At 38.8% G+C, this 25,068-nt stretch overlaps 2 protein-coding genes across 5 annotated transcripts in view; one reads left to right on the top strand and one right to left on the bottom strand.

Annotated features, from left to right (window-relative positions):
* The window catches only part of YME1L1 (YME1 like 1 ATPase), a 28,848-nt gene extending 19,536 nt beyond the window's left edge, over positions 1-9,312 (bottom strand). For both annotated transcript variants that reach the window (XM_039357714.1, XM_039357715.1), the window contains exons 1-4: positions 9,280-9,312; positions 5,265-5,396; positions 4,292-4,454; positions 1,327-1,425 (exon numbers count right to left, since the gene is read on the bottom strand). In XM_039357714.1, coding sequence (XP_039213648.1) covers positions 1,327-1,425; positions 4,292-4,454; positions 5,265-5,396; positions 9,280-9,312 — 427 coding nt within the window. The remainder of the gene's footprint in view (positions 1-1,326; positions 1,426-4,291; positions 4,455-5,264; positions 5,397-9,279) is intronic.
* Positions 9,313-10,402: 1,090 nt separating this feature from the next.
* MASTL (microtubule associated serine/threonine kinase like) overlaps positions 10,403-25,068 on the top strand; it is a 36,428-nt gene continuing 21,762 nt past the window's right edge. For 2 of the 3 annotated variants that reach the window (XM_039357705.1, XM_039357704.1), the window contains exons 1-7: positions 10,403-10,802; positions 14,468-14,605; positions 16,526-16,665; positions 17,635-17,723; positions 17,876-17,982; positions 18,726-18,870; positions 24,288-24,460. In XM_039357705.1, coding sequence (XP_039213639.1) covers positions 10,614-10,802; positions 14,468-14,605; positions 16,526-16,665; positions 17,635-17,723; positions 17,876-17,982; positions 18,726-18,870; positions 24,288-24,460 — 981 coding nt within the window. In that variant the 5' untranslated portion in view covers positions 10,403-10,613. Of the gene's footprint in view, positions 10,803-13,216; positions 13,553-14,467; positions 14,606-16,525; positions 16,666-17,634; positions 17,724-17,875; positions 17,983-18,725; positions 18,871-24,287; positions 24,461-25,068 lie in introns of those variants that run through there. The other variant, XM_039357706.1, reaches the window with a different exon arrangement.

The raw sequence follows: 25,068 nt of genomic DNA, 5'->3' as shown, positions 1-25,068 counted from the left end.
CAGTGAGAAAGCCAAATAGCATTTGCAAGGCAGAAAAGGGCTGATAGATTGTGATTCTAACTGAAGTAATCAAAATCTCACAAGAGAACTGCAAACTTCTTTCAAGAGTGAAGTTATAAGGAATAAAAGATCCTCAGTGTTGTGCTCATAGTGTTCAAAGACCGTTTATTCTGATTGCTTTGAAAAGTCCATAGAAGTGTACACTACACAGAATAAATTACAACAGATTGGTAATAATTAAAACCCATTCTATTTAAACAAGTTATTTCATAATAGCTCTCTGAAACATTTGCTTATTTTATATAGTTTATTACTGAGTAGGAAAATAGTATAATAATATATTCTTGCACTTATTTTCATACTTTATAGAAATTACAATTGAAATTATATTCAGTAACTCCCAGTAAATCCAGACTTGCCTACAAACAGAGGGTATACATGCCAATTCCTGGCCTTAAATACAAACAGTTTACACAGTTTACATTGTAGCTGAGACATCAGAAATAGTTCAGTGATGCCTTAAATGAGCCTTATTGAATAATGTAGTAATTCTAAAGAAATTCTTCATAACTAATCAGATGTACTTTAAAATGTTAACAATTCCTTCAAGGCTGAAGTGTTACCTTCTATATTATTGATAGAATGTTTGCGATTTTCCCAAAAGTTATTGAATTGCATATAACACCAGCATCATCTCATTGGAACACTTGGGACTTATACTTCTGTAATCTCTATGGGGCTGTAATTCCCTGCTTGATTAATGCTCTATATGCAGGCAGTCCTCAACTTACAACCACAATTGACCCCAAATTTTCTGTTGCTAAGGAAGACATTTATTAAGTCAATGTTGCTCCATTTTATGAACTTTCTTGTCACATTTGTTAAATGAATCATGCAATTGTTCAGTTAGTGACATGGTTGGTAAGTGAATCTGGATTCCCCCATTGACTTTGCTTGTTAAAAGGTCACAAAAGTTGATCACGCTGCAACTGTCATGTCAGTTGCCAAGCATCTGAATTTTGATCAAATGACCACGGGGATGCAGCAACATTTGTAAGTGTGAAAAAAGACCATAAGTCACTTTTCTCAGTGTTGTTAAAACTTTGAACAGTTACTAAACAAACTGTTGTAAGACAAGGACTGCATGTACTATAGTATACTATGAACTAGCTCTCCTTCTACCACATGAAATACAGGGGATTATTTTTCTTTGAAAAAGCTTTTAGGGAACTCCTTTATACAGAGGAAGATATGTTCTACTATGGAAACTCTGGATCCAAGCCATATTTCTTTTACTTTGGAAAAAGAAATATTTTTACTTCCTACCTGGCCAATATTGAAGATTGGAACATATACTCCGGGGAGGATTAGGATGCTGTCTGTAGAGGTAAGAGGAACGTAAAACTCTAAATGTGTCTGCAAAACCTAGGAAAGAATAAAAAGTTATTTACCATTTATTTAGGTCTTACTGGAATAAGATCTTGTGCATTTAAAAAATTTAAATTATATACATACACGAGATTTGATATGATACTGTTTTGGTAAATTAGACAATATGCTAATGCGGTCCCTTAAATAAACCAAGCAACTTTGCAATGATGATATACAGTATACAAAATCAAAATTCACTCTGAATATTTCATGCTTAGTTAAAATTGTGGTATGATAGCTGGAAGAGAACAAAGAATAAGAGATTTGTGTATGAGTAAGCAGATTATTACTTTCCTCTCACAACTCAGGAAAGTGAACAAGGCTAAACATGATACATACTATGTATTCCTTGTTTAGAATTTGGATTAATAGATATAAGCCTTCTTAAGGACTAACTTCTACTATAAGAAGGACCAAAGGTCAGAGAAAATATGAAAAAAATTAACTATATAGATCAATGTATCTGACTTTTAAATAACTGTGTAAGCACAAAAAGCAAAAATTCTTTAAATCAATTAATAGTAGGTGCAAATTTAGTTTTGAATATAGCTTCCCAAATGCTATTTACTTATGTTAGCAATTTGTAATATAGCAAGGTTCTATCCACCATTATGAACCCATGTCATCAGAAAAATGATAACTGCCTATATGCAATCCATTTAGATAACTGCCTATATGCAATCCATATAGATTTGAACAGGAAAGTGCACTTAGCAAACTCTAAACATGAAAACTGGTTTTCCCAGTTGCAATGTATGGCTGTGAAAGTTGGACCATAAGAAAGGCTGAGCGCAAAAGAATTGAGGCCTTTGAACTATGGTGCTGGAGAAGACTCCTGCGAGTCCCTTGGACTGCAAGGCGTTCAAACCGGTCAGTCCTAGAAGAGATCTACCCCGACTGCTCTTTAGAAGGCCAGATCCTGAAGTTGAAACTCAAATACTTTGGCCACCTAATGAGAAGGAAGGACTCACTGGAGAAGGGCCTAATGCTGGGAAAGATTGAGGGCAATAGAAGAAGGGGACGACAGAGAATGAGATGGCTGGATGGAGTCACTGAAGCAGTAGGTGTGAATTTAAATGGACTCCAGAAGATGGTAGAGGACAGGAAGACCTGGAGGAACGTTGTCCATGGGGTCGCGACGGGTTGGACACGACTTCGCAATTAACAACAACAACAACAACAAAACATGAAAAATGGAGTGAATATAGATTTTAAATATAACTGAGCTAGGCATCTCGAGAGTAACTTGTACACAGTGCTTTTTTTCTAAAAAAAAAAAAAGAAAAGAAAAGGTGCCGGAACTCACACACATCATACAACCCGCCTTGCCTACCCTACAAGGTTCCATCCAAAAAAGGTGCCAGAACTCCGTTCTGGGCGTTCTATGAGAAAAAAAGCCCTGCTTGTACATGCAAATTCCAACAATAATCTTGCAAATACAAGAATTATACTGAGATAATGGCAGTATGCATGATAAAGGTTTAACAATTTCCAGTTATAAAAAAAATTACATCTTTAGTGAATAATTACGATTTTTATCTGAAAGTGAAGCTTCTATCATAACAAACCAGTCTTCACTTCTTTGAATTATATTCCATCTTTCATTCAGTAACTGAAAATGGTGTACTATACTTCATCCTCTCATTTTACACAAGACTCCTGTCAGGTAGATTGGGCTGAGGAAGAGTGCTTAAGAGAGAACTATAACATATAAGTTTCCCCAATGTCAGTCAAAACTTTAGCCATATTAGACTCATTGCACATGGTAGAATGGAATAAACAATTAAATGAGAAATTATTTATTTAGACTGTTAACATTTCAATCCTATCTTTTCTCTAGGAGTTGAGGAAGATATATTTCATCCTAACAATCCTGTCAGGTAGATTGAGATAAGAAAAGATAATAAGGCCAAAGTAATCCAGTGAGTTTCAGTGCTGTACAGGATTCTTCGACCCTAGACAATATTGTAATTAGAAAAAACAACATAAGGTGAACTAGTAAGGATTGCTCTGAAGAAACATATTATATATTTATACACACACACACAGACAAAATCTCTCTCTCTCTCTCTTCCTCCTCCTCCTCCTCCTGTGTGTGTTCATGTGTATGTGTGTATATTAGTATAGCAGTTTTGAAAAAGATACACAAATATGGTCTACTTAATCTCTGGAAAAGGCATATACTATCTTAAGATCCATGTTGAAGTCAGAATACTAATTCTATAAATATACACAAGGTATATTTCAGACCCAAGAGAAAACAAAAGCAGGGAAAATAATATTAACATAGCACTAGAAATAAGATGGATTAAGGGGCTAAGAGCAGACAAAATTTTGCCTGTAGGAAAGAGACTGGCCAAGCCAAAGTCAAACAGGGATTTAGTCTAGAATATCTATGTGAGCACAATAAAGTGAAATTGAACCCCTCCTTGAATGCTGTGGAACCTTACCTAGTTGCAAATTATCAGTCTAAGAAAATTTCTGTGCATATGCTTGAACAATAAAATAGCTAACTGAACTCTTCATGTGTGGCTCTGGTTATTTGGGCCTGATACTGCTATTTATTTATTTAAAATGATGGTTTTCTGTATTAATTCTATATTTGAAAATTATAGTTAACTATGTTTGACCATTATACCAGTATAATCAAGCTATATAAGGTAAACAAGTAATCCTAGATGAAAAATAGCAAAAGCCAGAAATAAAATTAGTAAGAATTCTGCATTTTGAATTGCATTACAATAAAACAGCAATAGAATTAAAGCACCTTATAGAAGCATTACTTATGGGTGATACAATTTAGGAATACATTAAGTTACTTTTTGGCCCAAATATGTTAAAATATCATCCCAAAGCATACCATATTTATTTTCAAAAAAAGACTGTGCCGATACATATGATGTTTGCCAATGTGAGGGTATTTTATTTTCTTCACCAAAACCAGGAATCAGCTTGTTCACTATTTCATCAAGTTGGCTAATTTTCAAATCACTCAATCCTAGGTCTCGTAGATTAAGTAATGGCTGTAAAAAAATAAAGGCTTCAAATTATAATTAAAAATTGGATTACTTCAAAAATAACATTTAACTTTAAAACAACCATGATTCTTATGTGCTTAAGTACCAGATTTATAAAAAGCTGTTTTTGTTTCAGAGAGAATAAATATTAAATAAATACCATTATTTATTTATTTACAACAGCAGTAAATTATTAGAATATTTAAACATGGGATGTGTAAGTTAAATAACAAATGCTCTTTAATAGTCATGTTACACGTTATCTCCTTCAGAATATGCTATCAAATTAATCAACACTTAATCTCAAAGATATATTTAATTTCTTTAGGAGTTCATATTGAAATCCTATGGGCACATATTTAGAGCTAGGCAGCCCTATCAATGTAATAGAATTTTTCTCAGAAGTGTATAATTCCACCCAAGTCTCTATAACATTTTCATATTATAAAAAAATCAAGTACACTTACTGATTTTTTTTATTACTCCTTTTACAGGAGTGAACAGCAAGCAAATGTTATGAATTCTGGAGAAAAAGCATAGCTATATATGGGGAAAATAAAATGTATATAAAAACATTTGTTTAAAGAAAAAGGTATTTTTAGGATATATCTATATATATGTGTTTATGTGCATATCTCTCTGTGTGTGTGTCTGTGTCTATACACACACACACGGAGAGAGACATATATATCCTTTTTTTAAACAAATGCTTTTTATATACATTTTTTTAATTTTCCCCAAATTCTCTTATATTATGTAAGTATAAATTATATGAAAGATATTTATAAATAAATTACACCATTCAAGAATTCTTACTTCAGGGTTCAACACATCATGTTCAGGTGGTGCTTCTTTCTGTACAGACTGGGTGGACGTTGGGATGAAAGACTGTGTTAAACTTTTGGGTGAATGAAATGCATTTATGAGGTGGCTCAAAGAAACTGTAACCTGGTAAAAATACAAGGTATATTAAATCACATATTATATAATTTGGTTTTTCTTAAATAACTGTAAAACCCTAAGCTTCCAGGAATAATGTAGTCTATTTTTGCATTAACAAGATAAACAGCTGTTGCTGTATATTTCAAAACACATTTTAAACACTGAATCAGTATCACAGAAAATTTTAGTAACAGAAAGATTGAAATCATAAAAAACTAATTTAATTTTGCAAATATTTACAAACTTTTAGAAGCAATCAATTCACTACTGCAGGATATATTGTATAAAAAATTCCTCTCACTTAGCAAAATAATTATTTTCTCTGAATTGTTAATATTTTGATTTTGTGAAATACTTTATTCTTGTAAATGCTCCCAATTAAATTAGAAAACTGAAATTGGGAACATGTATAGCACTAGTAGTTGCTATACAGAAAATAATAATGTACTTATTTATCATGTTTGCAAAACTATCTGAAAATAAGCCAAGCATGTATTGTTGGCATCATCCAATATGACAACATAACTGATATAGATAACACCTACTGACATCAAATATTTCCAAATTAATATCTTCCCCTGATTGTTTTTAGGTATGTGAAAATTTTATATTATGATAGATTTTTGAAACAATGTTACATTAATAAAAATGTACTGAAAATGTTTACAATCTACGGATGAGCTTTGAAACTGACATTTAGGTCAAAATGATCAATTATGCAAATTATGTGTTGTCCAGTTTGTATTTCACCTATAGTAACTACCAATCCATTAATGCACAATGTTATTCTTAGAAGATAAATAGTTGAATAATGTAAACAAAGGAAGAATATTGTTTCTATTTGTTTAATACATAATATCCAGCCAGGGTCCAAACCCGTTTTTGGGATAGAAAGAGATTAGTTGCACTTGATCTCAGGCAAGATTGGGATGGTCCCAGTGTATCCATCCTTGACTTCTCAGGTCTTCAGTACCAGTTACCATGGTATCCTTTTCGGCCAGCTACATGGTTTGGAGCTGGATAGTGCAGTCTTGTGCAGATTTAGCTCCTTTCTCCAAGGCTAGTCTCAATTGGTGTAGATAGGGAATGAAAAGTCCAGTTCATGGCTGTTTCTTTGTGGTGTGCCACAGGGTTCAGTTCTCTCTCCACTCCTTTTTAATATCTATGAAGCCACTGAGTGAGATCATCTGCCTACCATGGAGTATTGCCAGTATGCTGATGATATTCAATTTTACCTCTCCGTCCCTGGTGGCCCAAGTGCTGCTGTCATTGCCCTCTTGCTGAGGCTGTGAGGCTTGGGTGGGGGACAAGAGACTTTGGCTGAACCCTGGTAAGATGAAGAGGCTTTTGGTGTGTGGAGCTTCAGGATCGGGACTTTAACATCTTTACTTTGGGACGGAAGTAGCACTGCTCCAGATAGACCTAACATGCAACTTGGGTTCTCCTGGAATAGCTACTGGCACGTGGCAGCTGTGGCCCAGATAGCTTTGTCTAACTATGTATTGTGCACCAATTGTGTCCTTTCCTGGATCAGAATTTCCTGCATTCAGTTACTCAAACCCTGGTGCTCTCATGGTTGAACTAGTTCAACATACTGTACATGGGGCTACTCTTACACAGTATTTGGAAGCTCCAGCTGGTGCAGAAAGCAATTGTGTGAAAAACTTTGGGGCCCGTAGGGCAGGCCATGTTATACTGATGTTCTGCAAACCAACTTGCTAGTTGCCAATTTGCTTCCAAGGTTCAATTCAAGGAGTTGGTTAAAACTTTAAAGGCCATCATTGCACAGGACCAAGTTATCTCGCCCTGATGGGATTGCCAATTCCACCCATGCTAGCAAAAGAGGCATGCCATGGATTCTGTCAGTCAAGGAATTCCAGCTGGCAGTTCCAGGAAAAGAGCCTTTTCTACCATAGATCTTGTGCCTTACCACCAAAATGAGGCCAAACTCTTTGGCCTTCTGAAAGAGCCTGAAGACCTGCTCTGTCACCTGACCTGGGGCCTAATGGGGGCATGTCATTCTGGAGATGGTTAATGGGTAAAATGCCATCTCCTCTCTGCATGCATCTTGCTGCTTTCTTTCCCATCTTGCTCATTTTAAACCAATTTAAGTTTTATTACTTATTGTTTTAAAATTTTTATCTTGTTTTTTTATTGTAAAATGACATGGGCAGTATATAAGTGTACTAAATAAATAAACAACAGAGGGTAAGGGACTTTCTGTATTTTTTTGTAATTTCCATTAAAAATCATCTCATTTTCTCATCAACTGAGATTAAAGGTAACATGCAACTTGTCCCAGATTTTGGCAGTTTATTTTTATTTGTATCCACCTTTGTTATTTTTACTAAATAATTAAAGGTGGCAAACATATCCAACACATCTTCCTCCTATTGTCCCTACAACAAACCTATGAGGCAGATTAGACTGAGAGTTACTTTTGGCCTTAACCACCAGGTCAAAGTGGCTCTGTTGTTTGTAGTCAAAATAATAAAATACACTTTTTAAGACTGGAAGATCAATCTTTTGTTGTAATATAGGATCTGGATCCAAAGTCATAACTTTGAAACGATTGATTCAGATTATCTTAGTTTGTATCCTTGTAACTTCAGAATGCTTTGTTTCTATACAAAGCAAACTTTGAGACCAATAAGGACATTCGAGAAGATCATAGGAAGCTCACTTCCTGGTATTCAGGATGTTGCTTATAAGCACGAGCTCAGAGCACAAAGCATTGTTAGAGATCCCACTCTACGGTCTGTTTCTGTTGTTCCCCTCTAGGAGGAGGTTTCGAAGTATTTCTAGCAGGACTACCCGATTCTGTAATAGCTTTGTTCCCTATGCCATCCCTCTGGTAAACTCGCAAGATTCGTTTCTCTCGCCGTGCACATTGTTTCTCTATGTCATATAATATATGTGGGTATATGCATAATTCTGTATTTATTTTTGTCATATTTCTGTAGTGTATATTGGAGGTGGTGACCCTTTGAGAGCTGTATGTAACGAAATTTCATTTTAATGTATGTCAATTAGTGTACAAAGTAACAATAAAGTTATTCTATTCTATTCTAATTAGATTGGTGTACTGGACTACAAATTATGAGTTGTAAATCAACTCGACTGGATACAAGATCAGAAAAGAATTAAAATGTTTAGTTACCATGTTATTTTATAGATTCTCTATTGAATTATGCCTTTGTATGAACCTAATCCTGGAATTTACCAAAACTGCCCCCAGATCTCATTTGAACCTAAAATAAGATTTTGATTCCCATAAAGGCTTAATACAATACTTCTAACATTTGGATAATATGCTCAAAAACTCAAAGTGTTTGATTTGGACATTTGAGATTAGGACAAAAATGTTGAGCAAGAGCCTGTAACATTAAGAAACAGAACATCTATTCGTTCTTAATTCACAATCACCCCAGTAAATTTGCAATCAGTAGGCTCAGAACAAAAATATGATGTCATAGTTTAACGAACGGAAGTTATCTCCACAAAGCAATAAACAGCCAGGTAAAGAGTCTTTTCAAAATAAATTAATTAAATAAAGGATAACTAAAGAAAGTGTCACCCTTCAACAGCAGTATACCTTTAAATTTCATGGAAGGGGCTACCGTCTGCCTGCTTTCATCGGCTTTGACTAACTTCCGTGAAAGCAAAATCCAGCACATTTTTAGAGGCTTTCCTTCCTCTCCCGCAGACTGTCTAAAACCTCTGCGTCCTGCCAGGGAAGCCTCGCCTTCCCGTCCTCCCCCCTTTCGGAGCCTCCCTCCCCAAATCATTCCTTCAGGACCCCGTTTCCCTTCCCGTCCCTCCATCCCTGGTTTTCTTAACTACGCAGAACAATAGCGGCTTCCAGCTGTTGTCGGGGAGGGCATTGCACCTGGGGCTGCACCGTGGTAGAAAAAGAAAGCATCCTTCTCGCCACTCGAGCGGTCTGACACGTCGAGACCGAGGGCGCCTCTTCCTCTGCGGTTTCTCCGGCCTCCTTCTTCGCGGGGAAGAGGACTCGGTGGTTTGTCAACTCTTCCCGAAAATGGCCGCCTCTCACAGTTGGAACAGGCCGGGCTGAACCCCACCCGGCAGCTGACGGTTGTTCCGACGAGTGCTTCCGGGTGACCTAATGACCCCGTCCGTCTCTTAGCAACCGAGCGATCCGGGTGGTCCTGGGCTCGAATTTGTAGACGGTTGGGGGAGGGACGTTCTGAGCGAGTCCCACCGTCTCTTGTCAAATGGTCGCAGTGGAGGGGAAACTAATTTGGGATGATACTGAGCTCCTGTCCTGCGCGAATTATAAGGAAGCGTTAGTGAAATGGGAGGAGGCAAAGGAGACAGAAGCGAGCTGTCGTTTGGACCCGGACGAAAAGAGACTAAGCCACTTCTTCTCTTTCTTCCTGCCTTTCCCATATCCCTTCCTTCTGCGCCTGATAGTTCCTCTTCGCCGTCAGCATTGTTAGTGCTGAATAAAGGGGTCTGGGGCATTTAGTTCCCTCTCTATCCCTGTGTAATAAAGGTAGTTTTATTCTCATAGATTTTAATTTGAAACCCGTTTGAAATGTGTTTCTGGAGGGAGCACTGTAACGCGCTGTTTTTCATCTTCGCTCCGGCCTGTTCCTCTTGGGGTTGAACAGCATTCTGAATGGAATTGGGACGATCAAGGCCACCGTCGCGAGGTTGCTTAGTACCGGACTGGCTGTGGCCATTTTCAGATCCATTCTTAAACTTCACTAGCTGACTGCCACAATATCCCACCCTCGCGGGATTCCCGTGGGTCTATGAAAGTCTGAATACCTGGATTAAATTATTGAACATTGATAAAGATGAAAGCTGGAAATAAACTTCGGGAGTAATACGTAATTTCAGGAATAATAAAACAGCTTGAAAGATCACGCTTGTTTTTAATATGCTTGGGAGGGGGGGGGCAAAGATAAAATGAAACCCAAAACAAACAGGCACATTTACATTAGTATTTTCTGGATTTAAGAGGAGCGTCGCCGAGAGGGAAACTGAGCAGCCGCGAGTGTTGATGACGAATCCGCCCCCCTCCCTCCGCGTGAGTTACTTTTGGTGGCTAATAACGTTTTACGTCCTTTCGGTTGACGTGCAAGTGGAGGAAGGGGTGGAGCTTAGCTTTGAATTGTCGCGGGACGAAGCCGCTGTTCGGCTGCGCGCCGGGAAGCCCCGAGAAAAGCCAGGATTGTGGCGTTAGCGATCGTGATGGCGGAAACTTCTGCACCCCAAGATGTTGCGAGAAGGGAGGAGGAAAGGGGCGCTTCATGCGGGAAACGCATCACCGTACCCCAGCCGCCCTCCATCGAGGATTTTACTATCGTTAAACCGATCAGCCGAGGTGCTTTCGGGAAAGTTTATCTGGGTCGCAAAGGCGGAAAACTCTATGCCGTTAAGGTGAGGCTCCCGTGTGTGTGGTAGCCCGGAGCCCCCGTTCTTCTAAGCAATTGTTGCGGAATACAGTTAAAAATGGTAGCCCGAAAGTTCGCTTTAATTTTGATTGGTCGTAGGCTTCACTGACAACTTAGACAAATGGCAATGGAACTGAATTAAAAGTCGCAGAGCAATTGTCAGGAGGGGACGATTTACCGTCGAAAAATGTGCGCCTGGAATATGGATCTTTCCTTTTTCTGGCATTGCTTCTTCCACCCCTAACCTAACTGCTGCCGATGTCTACTTAATTTGTAGAATCTTAAAGAAGATAGTGTGGGAGACAACTGGCAGTGGATAAAGACTCAAATGTTGCTTCTGTTTTGAAAATTATGTCATCTCGTGCCTGTTTATAGGTGCTCAATCCTTCCAATTTGCTTTTTAAAACATTGACTCCCTTAAATATTTTGATCGTCTAGAGTCTAGATCAGGGCTTTTCAACCAGTGGTACATGTACTACCGGTGGTACTTTGGCACTTGGCAGGTGGTATGCAACTGTCCTAGAGAAGTGGTAGTGGGCGGAGAGGAATGAGCTGAAGTGGGGGCACTGCCACACAAGCCCAAGGGAGAGACAGCCGGAGCTGTCTGGGGCTTGGCAGAACCCCAGGATCAGCACCAGGCTCCAGCTAATCGGTGCGTTCGGAAGCTGGAAGTGTCCTGAAGAGAAAAGGAGGAGGATGGGGGGGGGGGAAGAGGAGAGGATATAAAAGGAGGTTTTGGTGGGAAAGAACCAGTGAGGGGCTGCCCCCACCCCACCCTCTAGGAACATGAATAGGAGGTGGTGAGTACCTGACATCCCTGCTGACCATTGGGGGGAAGGATTTGCTGGCTCCAGAGCTGCCCTGTGGATCTAAGGCTGAGTGCATTCTGGCTTTGATGGCCCCCATCAGTAGATCAGCGCCATGCCCGTTTGCTGACCTAGTCTCGCAGCCACCAGGCTTCCCTTTCACCAGGACTGCACCTGTCTACGTGGGATAGCGATGGCTGGCGGCAGCATGGCCACTGGCAGCGATGGCAATCTCTCCCCCTCCTGTCATCCCTTCTTGAGCATGGAGGAAAGAAAGAGAAGCAAGGAGAGAGAGAGGGAGCTGGGAAAGTGACTGCCTTCTGAATGCTTCTCAGTTTTGTTTTGTTTTTTAGCTGCCAGAGGCTCCAGGCAGGAGGCTTCCCATTTTGACCCCTTTCCTGGTGTCTTTGCGTGGCTCTCAGCTCATCTCTCTCAGACCTGTGCATGTGTTTGTTTGTGGGTATGTGCATGCTTGGGGGGGTCTCGTCTCTTGTAGCCCCACATTGTGCCATTGGGGATGAAAAGAATGGGAGAGGTAAGAGAAACTGCAATGGGAGCTTCTTGCAGCCTTCCACGGGGCTGGGGGTGGGAGCTGAGGGAGGCAGGGCGCAATGCAATCGGCGACATGTTGAGAAAAACAAGTATTCCAAAAAAACCCAACTTTCATTAATTTGCAGCCTGCCATTGCAGAAGGTCTCTGTTGAGGACATGGGGTTGCAAGGGATGAGACCCCATCCACCCACCCACCCACCCATGCACACACACAAATACATGCACAGGTCTGGGAGAGGTGAGTTGAGAGTCACGCAGAGGCAAAGACAGGGAGGGGTCAAAATGTGAAGCCTCTGCCCACTGCTGTCTGCCTGTTACCACCTCTGCCCAGAGCCTCTGGCAGTTTTTTTAAAAAAAAAGAGGAAGGAAGGAGTCAGCCAGGGAGGGAGGAAGGAGAGGCAATTTGGTTGAAAATGCCCCTGTTCAAAGGTGAAAGCAATTTTGTGTTCTATTTTGTCAGACAGAACTTTGTTGACAATCCAAGTTAACACTGGTATTTTTGAATTGTGAGCTCTTAGGAAAGTACCCCCTCCTTGTGTGTTGCTAACAACCATTTCCAGTGGGGAAAATAGGACAAAGCAGAGTGGGGAAAAATACTTTCCTCTGCTATATTTCCAGTCTGAATTAGACCAAGACAGGCTTCCTACAATAGAGCCCTTTTAAGAATTATGTATTAATAGAAAAGCAACTAAGCTACCTCTGCTCCTAAAGCTGTTGCACATAAAAAACGAAGGAGCTCTGATCAACTATCACAGCCACCATTTTGACAGTTTTGCTGTACTATTGTCTGTGGATGCCCCCACTAAATGCAACCATGGGATAAACTGAGCCTGGTTTGTTCTCAATCTTTTAAGTGGCCACAAACTACTAGCAAAAGTGGCATTTGATCACAAGGCAAGAAGGCATCAAGAAATGTTTCCCCTTTTGCATTGAGCATCCAAGAAGGGATAGGAAAGAATAAAGAGAAAGAGGAAAGAAAAAGAAGGAAAGAGGGGAAGAGAGCAAGGAAGGAAAAAGAAGGAAAGAGGGGAAGGAAGAAAAAGGAAAAGAGCATGAAGAGGGAAGGAAAAAGAAGAAAAGGGAGAGGGAGGGAAGGAAAGAAGATTATAATGAGAGAGAGGCAGGGTCTGAGGGAAGTCCTGCCATAGTCCTGTCACGACCAGCCCTGCTACCCTTTTGCCATCCCCTTGTCCCCCCTCCTGACTCGCCTTGTGGTCTCCCATTCTATCGCTGAGGATGCTTTGGTTATAAAGCTGGTTTCCTTGCATGGAAAGGGATTGGGCCTCCTTCTAACCCACACATTTTGCCCTCCCAACACAACGTGAACAACCTGGCCACGGAGAATGAGCCAAGCAGCAGCAGCAGCCTGGAGGAGAAGGTAAGCACAGCCGGGGGGCCCTTGGGGAAGGCTGTCCTGAGCTGGGTGCTTGCCCTCCACTGCTCTGGGCAGTCTGCACCGCCAGGGGTCCTCCCCGTGGCCTGAGAGCAAAGGAACCGCCACTGAAGAAATTTAAACCAGTACTTTTTTCCTTTTTTTTTTTTTTTACAGTTTATAACATTTTATTAGATTATGGAATAAAATACAGAAGCAAATAGTAGGACACAGTGGGGAGGAAGAAGGGGGAAAAAGTGAGAGGGGAAAGGGGAAAAGAAAAGGCATTGACTTCCAACTTCCTCTGTTGCAGTAGAATTAAGCCTTAACCTCGAACCTCAACTTTTTACTTTTCCATAATAGTATAAACTAGCCATTTCTATAACAACAAATGAATCTAACCAGTAAAACCCAAAATCCCGCCCCTTTTTTTCAGTCATCAAGTTTTTGACACCTTGCTAAGCACTGGTGATACTCAAATATTGTCATGTCCTAAAAGTGGTACAGTCTGTGAAAAGGTTGAAAAGCCCTGGTCTAGACCAAGTTAGCAAACTTCATTATTAGAAAAAGTACCCAGTGGCAGGTAAATGAACCATGGTATAAAAGCCTAATCATTCTAGGTAATTGAGTAAAATCGGTTTTCTAATTCAGTTTAATTCCTACTTTTTAATGGCCTAAGTGAGGTATCACAGATTTTGATTGAAAGTACACCAAAGGCTTAAGATATCCAGCCTAAATGATATATAGTACAATAATTAAAGTATGCATTGTGAGAATTTATTTGGCATTAAATGCATAGAACATTCCACAAAAATCCTTAATATGGAGCATTTATGAATTATAGGCATAAAGAAAAGTAACATTTTTCTGCAGTGGAGAAATATGATGCATATATCACCAAAGGCATAATTGTTTTTACAGGTGGTGAAAAAGGCTGATCTGATCAATAAAAATATGGCCCATCAGGTACAGGCAGAAAGAGATGCCTTGGCTCTCAGTAAAAGTCCTTTCATAGTACACTTATTCTATTCACTTCAATCTGCCAACAACGTCTACTTGGTGAGTAATCCACCCGCATTGTCTTGGCAAACCTTGTTTCTTTTAAGTGTAGTTTAGCTGTTGTTTCAACCTATTGTTTATTTTATAGTACTTTCCAGTGTCCCTATCACCTGCTGTTTGAACACCAACTTCAGTTCCAATCTTAAACCAATATTTTTGAGCTATAATTTTACTGAATATCTGTTTTTGCCTGTATCACATTCTAATTTAGCCTTTTGTTGTCTTTCCCATGAGTAGATCACTCCTGAAAATAAATGAACTTTACTGTGTTAAATATATGAACGTTATCATTTTTCCTTCCTCAGTTTGTATGAGTTTTAATTCAGATACCGTAAATGCCGGCGTATAAGGCGACTTCCGCGAGCGCTGAAATCGGCGCCAAAGACAGAGGTCGTCTTATACACCGAGTCGTCTTATACGCCGGAAATACTGGTAGTTTCCGGCATATAAGATGACGTTCTAGGAATGCGGCCCGGCTATAAAGGCGGGGGTCGTCTTATAGGCCGGGTCGCCTTGTACGCTGGCATTTACGGGGTAATTCTAACTCAGATGAGTTGTAACCATAATACATAAGGAAAGGAACTGGATGGAGTAATCTGAAATAAATTGTATTGTAAAACCACAGTGAATGATAATCCATAATAAATAAGGCTATTTCACCAAATCATTTCAGTGCTTCTGACATGGGAAAAAAACAGATAAGAACATCTCAGACATAGAACTATGATTTTTCTGGTTTTGCCCAGCTTTTGAGTTTTAAAGATTATTTAACTGTTTAGACCTAAGAATGCCAATAACACTTAACATGATAGAAAAAGCATTATTAATAAAATAAAAGAATTGGGAAGAACCTTACAGGCCTAGTCCAACTATCCACTCAAGCAGAGACCTTACATCATTCTGTACAAATGGTGTCCAATCTCTTCTTAAAAATTCCAGTGATAGAGCACCCACAGCTTCTGGAGGCAAGTGGTTCCCCTAATAAATGGTTTTCACTGTCAGAAAATTTCTCCTTAGTTCTCATTTATAGGTTTCATCTGCTACTTCTTGTCCTGCCCTCAGGTGCTTTGGCGAATACTACTGTCTGTGACAGCCCCTAATTATTGGAAGACTGCTATTATACCTCCCCTAGACATACTTAGTTCCTGCAGTGGTTCATTGTATATTTCAGCATCCAGCTCCCTAATCATCTTAGTTGCTCTTCTCTGCATTCTTTCTAGATGTAGTATTCCAAATGTGGTCTTACTAAAGCAGTATAAAGCAGTACTAACACTTCACTTACTGTTGATGCAGCCTTGGACTGCATTGACTTTTTTGGCAGCTGCAACAAACTGCCAGCTCATATTTAAGTGATTGTACCCCACTGCATGCTTCCCTCCGTACAGATATAATTTTGTTGAGGAGTACACATTGAGTGTGATTAATTAATTATGAATCCATCTGGTGGTGATATTGTCTATCCTATATTAAGAAGTAGGTTGTGGTCTACTTTGTCAAATGCCCTACTAAAGTCCAGGTATACCATATCCACAGCATTTTGCTGATCCACTAATTTAATCACTTATACCTTTACTTGTTTCTAAACGTTTGCAGATCTGTTGCTTAATTATCTTTTCCAGAATTTTTCCAGGTATTGATATCAAGTTGATTTGATGATCTATAGTTTTCTGGATCCATTTTTCCCCCTTTTTTGAAAATTGGAATTACATCAGCTCTTTTCTGATCCTACAATAGTTCCTCTATGCTCAAGGCTCTTTGAAAGATATGGTTCAGAGGTTATAAGATCACATCTGCTAGTATAATTATTCTCAGTATTGCCTCTGGAGTTTAGCAGGTTATACAAAAAATTGAAGGATTTATGTCAGCCATAGATTGCCTATCTCTGCTCTTAAATTTTACAAAGGTATTTTTCTTTGGCAGGTAATGGAATATCTTATTGGCGGAGATGTTAAATCTCTTCTTCATATATGTGGTTACTTTGATGAAGAAATGGCAGTAAAGTATATTTCTGAAGTAGCACTGGCTCTTGATTACCTTCACAGGCATGGAATAATCCATAGGTAAAATCATGCTATGCTGGATTTACATATGATGTAAGATTAAACATTTTCAAATAGGCCATTAAAGTTACACACATTTTAAAAGGCTGAAACTTAACTCATCACCCATAATTACCTTTGTAGTAGACCTGCTGCTTTAAGATTCAAGTTTAATGGATTTGGATCAATTTCAAAAGTTTGGAGCACTTTTTATCTTAAGTAATTAGAAATATAATTTCAGGAGAAAATGGAAATTAGTGCCATCTCTGAAATATAGAATTATGGAATATACACTACATAAGAAGTAAACCATTCTAAGAAGATTTATTCTGACTGCTTTGATAATAATTAACTATAGGAATATTGCTGGCACAGAAAACCTGTTTTCTACTGAACCAACAACATTTATGTCCTCTACATGTATACTTAGTAAACAGGTTCACTTTATTTGTTTATAATCATTTAACGTTATTATTCTGAGCCAGCATTGATATCTAGGAACAATAATTATGTTGTATAAAATTTATCTGAGAGCAGAACATTGATTAATGTCTTTAAATCATTACATTATTCCCCAATATAGTCTCTCCTCAATGTACTAGAATGGATAGTGGGTGATTATCAATTTGGCGAAGTGTAGCACTTTTTCGTGCGGCTGCTGATAAAAATAGGATTGCCAACATGATCGCCAATATCTGATAACGGATATGGCACAAGAAGAAGAATATATAATTATTTCATTTATTAGAGCCAGTTTGGCCTCCAGGTTAAGCCTGAAGCTAGAAAGCAGAAAACTTGAGTTCTAGTCCTGCCGTAATCACAAAAGCCAACTGAGTTTTTTTGGATAGTCATTCGCTCTCACCCAACTCACCTCAAAAAATTATTGTTGTGGGGAATTTAAGAGGAAAAAGATGTGTTGGATATGTTTGCTGGCTTGAGTTATTTGTAAAAGTAATAAAGGTAGCCTATAAATATTTTTTTTATTACTAGAGATTTAAAACCAGACAATATGCTGATATCTAATGAGGGTCACATTAAATTGACAGACTTTGGACTGTCCAGAGTTACTTTGAATAGAGGTAAGCCCTACACAACTTGATATATTTATATATCAGAATTGTTGCCAAATATTTTTTTAATATGTAGTGTAAATTTACATGTCCAATTACAATGTTATTATTGATTGCACTTTTATAAATATCATATAGAGCCTAATCATACTTTTTTTCAGAAATAAATATGATAGATATTCTCACTACACCATCAATGTCTAAGCCTAAGCAAGACTATTCTCGTACTCCTGGACAAGTATTATCTCTTATCAGCTCTTTTGGTTTTGTAAGTGTTCAAAATAATATATTTATACTGTATTCTTTACTACATAATATACAATATAAAAATTTATAAATGTAAGATTGTCAGCTAACATTTCTATCTTCTTACAAGAATTAAGATCAAACTCCTAATATAGCTGGAGATTACATAATGAAATATTTAAGTCTAAAAAAATCTGACTAGGGCCCAATGAAATAGCAATAAAGATACTAAGTGGGAGAATACAAAGAAATTCTACTAAATTACATGAGGTGGTTTTTAGTCATTTGAATAATTAATAAATCCTGGCATTTTGGCTGATTTACCGTAAATGCCGGCGTATAAGATGACTTCCGCGAGCGCTGAAATCGGCGCCAAAGACGGGGGTCGTCTTATACGCCGAGTCATCTTATACGCCGGAAATACTGGTAGTTTCCGGCGTATAAGACGACGTTCTAGGAATGCGGCCCGGCTATAAAGACGGGGGTCGTCTTATACCCCGGGTCGCCTAATACGCCGGCATATACGGTAGTCTCTGTGCATTGAAAGAAACTTCTTTAAGCTTGTCATTCACATGCCTAACACTTACATTTAAAGTGTTAATGTAAGGCTTTATTTTGGGGGAAAGCTTGAGATTCTGTCTATCATCTATATCACAAAAATTCAGATACTGAAGCATATGTTTGCATTCAGAAATTATAAATTGCCATACCCTTGATAAATTTCAATATGTCTATCTACTGAAAAATATATGTTTATTTTGACAGTATACTCCAGTTGGAGGGAAAGGGCCTGTGCAGAGTCCAAGCCCTGTTTCTGCAGATATACCTCAGCTGTCTCGAGAATTCGCTTCTCCTCTATCTATAAGCTACAAAGATTACCCTATGGCATCAAGTAAGCTCCTAAGAGCATGTAAGTATCTAATTGGAAGGATTTGATCCTATCATCTATGGAGATTCTCAGTCATCCAGGTCATGGATGTCCCAAAGATGGTTTTTTAAAAGGCAACTGAACTTGTTTTTCTTTGAAAATGTTTTGCTTCTCATCCAAGAAGTTTTTCAGTTGTGACTGAATGGTGGAGGATGGAAGGATTTACAATCCTTGCAGTCATCTGATCGTTAGCACTGATTCTGTGAGTCATTGAAGCCACTTGGAAATTTATCTGTGTCCTTAAGGTCACCTGAATAGTGCAAATGAGTGTGGAACCTTCTTGGAGCTGCTGAAAGGACTGTGTTTAAATAGGAGATAGGTGGCGTCATATCCCTCCCCTTCTGTTGAGAGAGGGCTGTTCATGACAGGCTTAAGATACAGAAGGATCTGGACAGGCTTGACCACTGGGCACTATCTAACAAAATGAAATTCAGTGTTGAAAAAAGCAAGGTTCTACATTTAGGCAAGAAAAACCAAATGTACAGGTATAGTATAGGGCAATGGTTCTCAACCTGTGGGTCGGGACCCCATTTGGGATCAAACGACCATTTCACGGGGGTCGCCAAACAATGCAGTCCGCCATTTTTTTCCCCTTTTCCTTAACTGTGTACTCTCTTTTATTCTATCGGCTTTTGAAAGCCAATAGAATAGACTCTCTTGAATAGAGTCTAATTCTATTGGCTTTCAAAAGCCAATAGGAATTGTCCAGGCTGTCTCTGCCCTGCTGAGCCCGCCAAAAGACCCATTCTGCAAACGGTGCTGCACCAGTTGAGTAGTCCTCGACTTACGACTGGTTGAGTAGTCCTTGACTTACGACCGATTGGGGGTCGCGGCATTAAAAAGGTTCAAAACCACTGGTATAGGGGGTACCTTGCTCAATAGTAGTAACTGTGAGAGGGACCTCGGAGCCCTAGTGGACAATCACTTAAATATGAGCCAGCAGTGTGCTGCAGCTGCCAAAAAGGCCAACGCAGTGCTAGGCTGCATTAACAGAGGGATAGAATCAAGATCATGTGAAGTATAAATACCATTTTACAATACCTTGGTAAGGCCACACTTGGAATACTGCATCCAGTTTTGGTCACCGCGATGTAAAAAAGTGTTTAAACTCTAGAAAGAGTACAGAGAAGAGCAACAAAGGTGATCAGGGAACTGGAAGCTAAAGCATATAAGGAATGGGTGCTGGAATTGGGTATGTCTAGTTTAACGAAGAGAAGGACGAAGGGGGACATGATAGCAGTATTCCAATATCTCAAGGGCTGCCACAAAGAAGAGGGAGTCAAGCTATTTTCCAAAGCGCCTGAAGGCAGGACAAGAAGCAACGGGTGGAAACTAATCAAGGAGAGAAGCAACCTAGAACTAAGGAGAAACTTCCTGACAGTTAGAACAATTAACCAGTGGAACAACCTGCCTCCAGAAGCGGTGAATGCTCCAACACTGGAAGTTTTTAAAAAGAAACTGGACAGCCATTTGTCCGAAATGGTGTAGCGTTTCCTGCCTGAGCAGGGGGTTGGACTAGATGACCTCCAAGGTCCCTTCCAACTTTATTATTACTATTATTATTATTATTATTATTACATGGCTCTTTCAAACCAGTTGTGATCCTATCCTTTTAAAGAGATTAATTTGTGTGGAAAGGACCATTGAAGTGGTGCCCTATTATTGGAATTTTATCCAAAATAGGCGTATCCATTGTTCATCTTGATGACATTTCACTTCTGAGTGCTTTAAACTCTGAGCAATTAATTCCTGAATGATTCTATGCTATTTTATTGGTATTGCAATGGAGAAAATAAATGTAACAAACAAAATGGAGACTGCACTTTTCCCCACAACCCCTTTTAAATATGACAAAGATCAAAGCCCTACTCATTACTTTGCCTAATTCAGAGGCCCCCAACTTTTGGGCACCAGCGACCGGTTCCATGGAGAGAGTTTTTTTGTGAACCAGAAGATGCATTGTTTTGTGTGCTGCCTGCATCCCGCAGATATGGCTTTGCTTGTTTATGCAGACCAGTTGCTGGTATGCCACAGACCAGTACTGGTCCATGGACTGGGGATTGGGCGTAATCCCATCAGTCCCAAATTTTCTCTCCCTCCCTCCAAACAAAGCCTCCTGCAATCCTATCTAAGGCAAAGAAAAGAAGCCTCCTCACAAAATAGCCCTATGGCGACTATAAAATTGCAAATAAAGAAACACCTTAGAATAGAAGAGAGCTGGAAGGGACCTTGGAGGTCTTTTAGTCCAGCCCCTTGCTCAAGCAGGAGAACCTATACTAGTGGTGGCGAACCTATGGCACATGTGCCAGAGGTGGCACTCAGAGCCCTCTCTGTGGGCATATGTGCCGTCGTCCCAGCCCCGCCTCTCCCATAGCCCCCTCCTCACCAGCAGCCCCCCTGGAGAGTCGTCCCTGGGCGCAGCCTGTGTGGAGCAACGCAGCCAAGGACATGACAGCCGGGCAGCAGGGACAAGACTCTAGCCTCGTGCCCCATTGCGCGCAGATGATGCTGCGAGGCATGGGCAAAGGACGTGGTTGCCATGATGCTGCAGGGCCTCCTGGGTAATCTGCAGTGGGACATGGAGGTGGTGGGTGACCCGGCAGGGGGTGGGGTGGTTTTGGGGCACTCGGTCTCCAAAAGGTTCTCCGTCACTGACCTATACCATCTGAGAGAAGTGACTGTCTAGCGCTTTTTAAAATTTCCAGTGATGGAGCACCCACAATTTCTGGAGGCAAGCTATTCCGCTAGTTAATTGCTCACTGTCAGGAAGTTTCTCCTTAATTCCAGGTTGCTTCTTTCTTTGATCAGTTTCCAATCATTGTTTCTTGTCATCCTCTCTGATGCTTTGGTGAATAACATGAGCCCTTCTTTGTGGCAGCTCCTCAAATACCGGAATACTGCTATCAAGTCTCCCCTATTTCTTCTTTTCTTTAGACTAGCCAAACCCAAGTCCTGCAGCCGTTCTTCGCATGTTTTAATCTCCAGGCCTTTGATCATCTTAGTTTCAGCCCCCATCAGTTGATGAGCTTAACATTCTACCTCCTTTAACAATAAACTTCTTCAACTCTGCTGTCCTCCTGAAAGGCCCATTTTGCTATCAACTCTGCCCTGCTACATAGCTTCCCCAAATTGGCAGGCAAATCCAATTTCCTAGGATTTCTTGTCTTGCAATCCTTACCCTCTGTAAAAATCTTTGTTTTTCCATTGTTCCATTGCCCATCTTTCTTGTGAAGCATATATACAACAATTGGGTATCAATAAATTTATCTGGGGTGGGAAGAAATCAAGGGTAAAGTTTAAGATTTTACAAGACACTCGAGAAAGAGATGGACTTAAAGCACTTAACTTGAAATTATATTATGATGCGGCCACTTTAACTTTAGTAAGTGATTGGCTTAATTTAACAAATAAAAATATTCTTGCTCTTGAAGGTTGGGATTTATTATATGGTTGGCATGCATATTTAATTTTTGATAAGAAAGTAGATCTGGTTTTTAAGTCACACATTTTAAGAAATGCTTTACTTTGAGTCTGGAAGAAGTATTATTATAAGTTAAATTATAAAATACCTATTTGGGGGATTTCTGGATAAGCAATTCAGGCAGTTTCTAAGGGAATTTTGATAATATTTCGTCTAAAGAATTATTTATTTGGTCGGGTACTGATTGACAACTAAAGTCTTCAGGTTTGTTAAGGCAAGAAAATATTTTACAATCATGGTTTCAATATTTGCAAATAGTGGAAAGGTGGACCTTAGATAAGAAAGTGGGAATTACTTTAGCAGATGAAAATTTGGTATTTCAGATTAAAAATCAGAAATATGCTCATATTAAAAGAATTTACAATGAGTTAATAAAATTGGATTCGGAAACAGAGTTAGTAAAAGATTGTATGATTAAATGGGCTCAGAATCCGATTTTATTGGATTTATGGGAGTTAATTTGGATTAGAAATGTTAAATTTACGCAGGCTCAAAATTTGAGGGAAAATTTTTAAAAAATGTTTTATAGATGGCATCTGGATCCTAAAAAGTTGTCTTGTATGTACCCGAACCTGCAATCTAAATGTTGGAGATGTGGTAGCTTGGATGCAACTTATTTTCATGTTTGGTGGACTTGTAAAAATATTAAAGCCTTTTGGATTATGATTTGGTGGAACATTCAAAAGGTTTTTAAGAGGAAGATTAAGTTTACTCCCCAATTATTTCTTTTGGGTATTTTTGTGGATTTTGATGCTAAAGAAACTATTTTAATGTTGAATTTAATAACAGCAGCAAGTTTATTGGTGGGTCAATATTGGAAGAAAGATTCTCTGCCTTTAGAAGAATGGGTATTTAAGGTTTCTAATTTAGCAGAAATGGCTAAAATTTCTGCTTATTTAAAGGATCATTCACAAGAGAGATATGTTATTGTATGGAGAAGATAGATAGAATATGTTCAGAAGAAATATGGTACTACAAAATTTCATTTATTTTATGAGTAATGAATTTGTTTATAAAATTATGATGTTAAAGTTTGAAGAGAGTTAAGAGTTAGTATGATTTTGGTTATTGTATAATTAGTAAACTTAAATAGATTATGTTTAATATGTTTGTATAACCCTGTACTTGGCTCTGGGAAGTCGGGGGGAGAGGGGGGTAGGGGGAGGATGGGTTGGAGGTTAAATAGGTCAGATAAGTAGAAATAGTTTTATTGTATATAATATTGATGTTTCAATTTGGAGAGAGGAATTGCTCGGGGAATGAGAAGATAGGAGGAAGGGGAGAAGTAAATAGGAAGGCTGAGGAGAGGGGGAGAGTGAGGAAGAAGAGGGAGAAAGAGGGAAGTGAAAGAAGAGGTTAGAGGGTGGATGCGGTTTGGTGAGAAATGGGTGAGCAATACCGAAAGTTGTGTGTATAAATTTATTTTATTCTTTATCTGAAGTGCTTTCTATGAATGTAATGAAAAATTGAAAATAAAAACTTTTTACAAGAAAAAAAAACAATTGCAATAAACTTGGTTCTTCTTAGTGTTATGCTCCTTTAGAGTGAATCCATGACAATTTAAGTTAGAAAATTGTGTTGCTGTGGTTTATGAGATATATAACTACTTGTATTATAGTCTTTCTATATGAATGTAAATTTATGTCAGTGTTTTCCTTCCTTTTATACTTTTAGCACCTTTTCTAAACTTCCAGAAAGTTCTTTTAATTGAACAAATTCAAAATAAAATAGATTAAAATATAAATTACACTTAAAAAGAATTATGAAGACAGGAGATAAATATCTATTTAAAAGAAATACATTTTACATTATTTACTTGAACAATTTTACTTTATGGTTCAGTTGAATGGTTCAGTTGAAAATTTGCTGTAAGTCATTGTTTTAGTAAACAGACAAAAATTGCCTATTCCTTTTGAAGGTCTTGATTCTTCAGCTGTTATGCCTGGAATGCCCATAAGGAGTTTAACACCGACTCTGCTTCAGTCCAGAAGAAGGTGTGGAACATCTAGTGCCAGTAGCCATTCCCGGACCCAGCTGTCTAGTATGGAATCAGAGTGCTGCAGCAGCCCCAGGTGGGAAAAAGACATCCAGGTTAGGACTGTTTTTTTCTAAGAATTTGCTTCTTCTTAACCTGAATAATTCTGTGCTGGTACAGGACAACATTTAAAGGCTTTTAAATTTTGTTTTTTTCAAATAGGATAACCTTGCAAGAAATGGATAGCATATTCTGATTAAGAGATAGAATTATTAGTTATTCTGTTTTCTATGTTTTTAGGAGATCACTCCTTCCTATTATGTTACAAAGAATAGGAATCCACATTTTCTAAAAGTTGGTTCAAGTCATGGATAGCAATTCTGGGTTCACATGCCCATCTTCTGCTTGTATGTCCCCTCAACACATTCCATTCCTACATTAGTTAGTAGATAACATGCCTATAGAAACAGAAACTCCTCCAAAGTTAGCAAAACATGCTCTGCTTTCAAATAGTATCTGGATCTTATGGTGATTCTGTCTTCTAATTCAATCGTTTATTTATTTGTTAGATTTATATTTATCTTTTTCCCAGGTGCTCAGGATATTATTTATAATACTCTAGTCTTCAGTTTTATTCCTATGAAGATGGGAAATTAAAACACTTTATTATACATTTCATGACTTAATATGCAAATAAATACTGGCTTGTATGATTGGATGGCAT

Source organism: Crotalus tigris, unplaced genomic scaffold, assembly GCF_016545835.1.
Source record: "Crotalus tigris isolate CLP2741 ecotype Arizona unplaced genomic scaffold, ASM1654583v1 scf7180000018940.2059657, whole genome shotgun sequence".
Taxonomy (NCBI): domain Eukaryota; kingdom Metazoa; phylum Chordata; class Lepidosauria; order Squamata; family Viperidae; genus Crotalus; species Crotalus tigris.
This window is presented reverse-complemented; position numbering and strand designations above follow the sequence as displayed.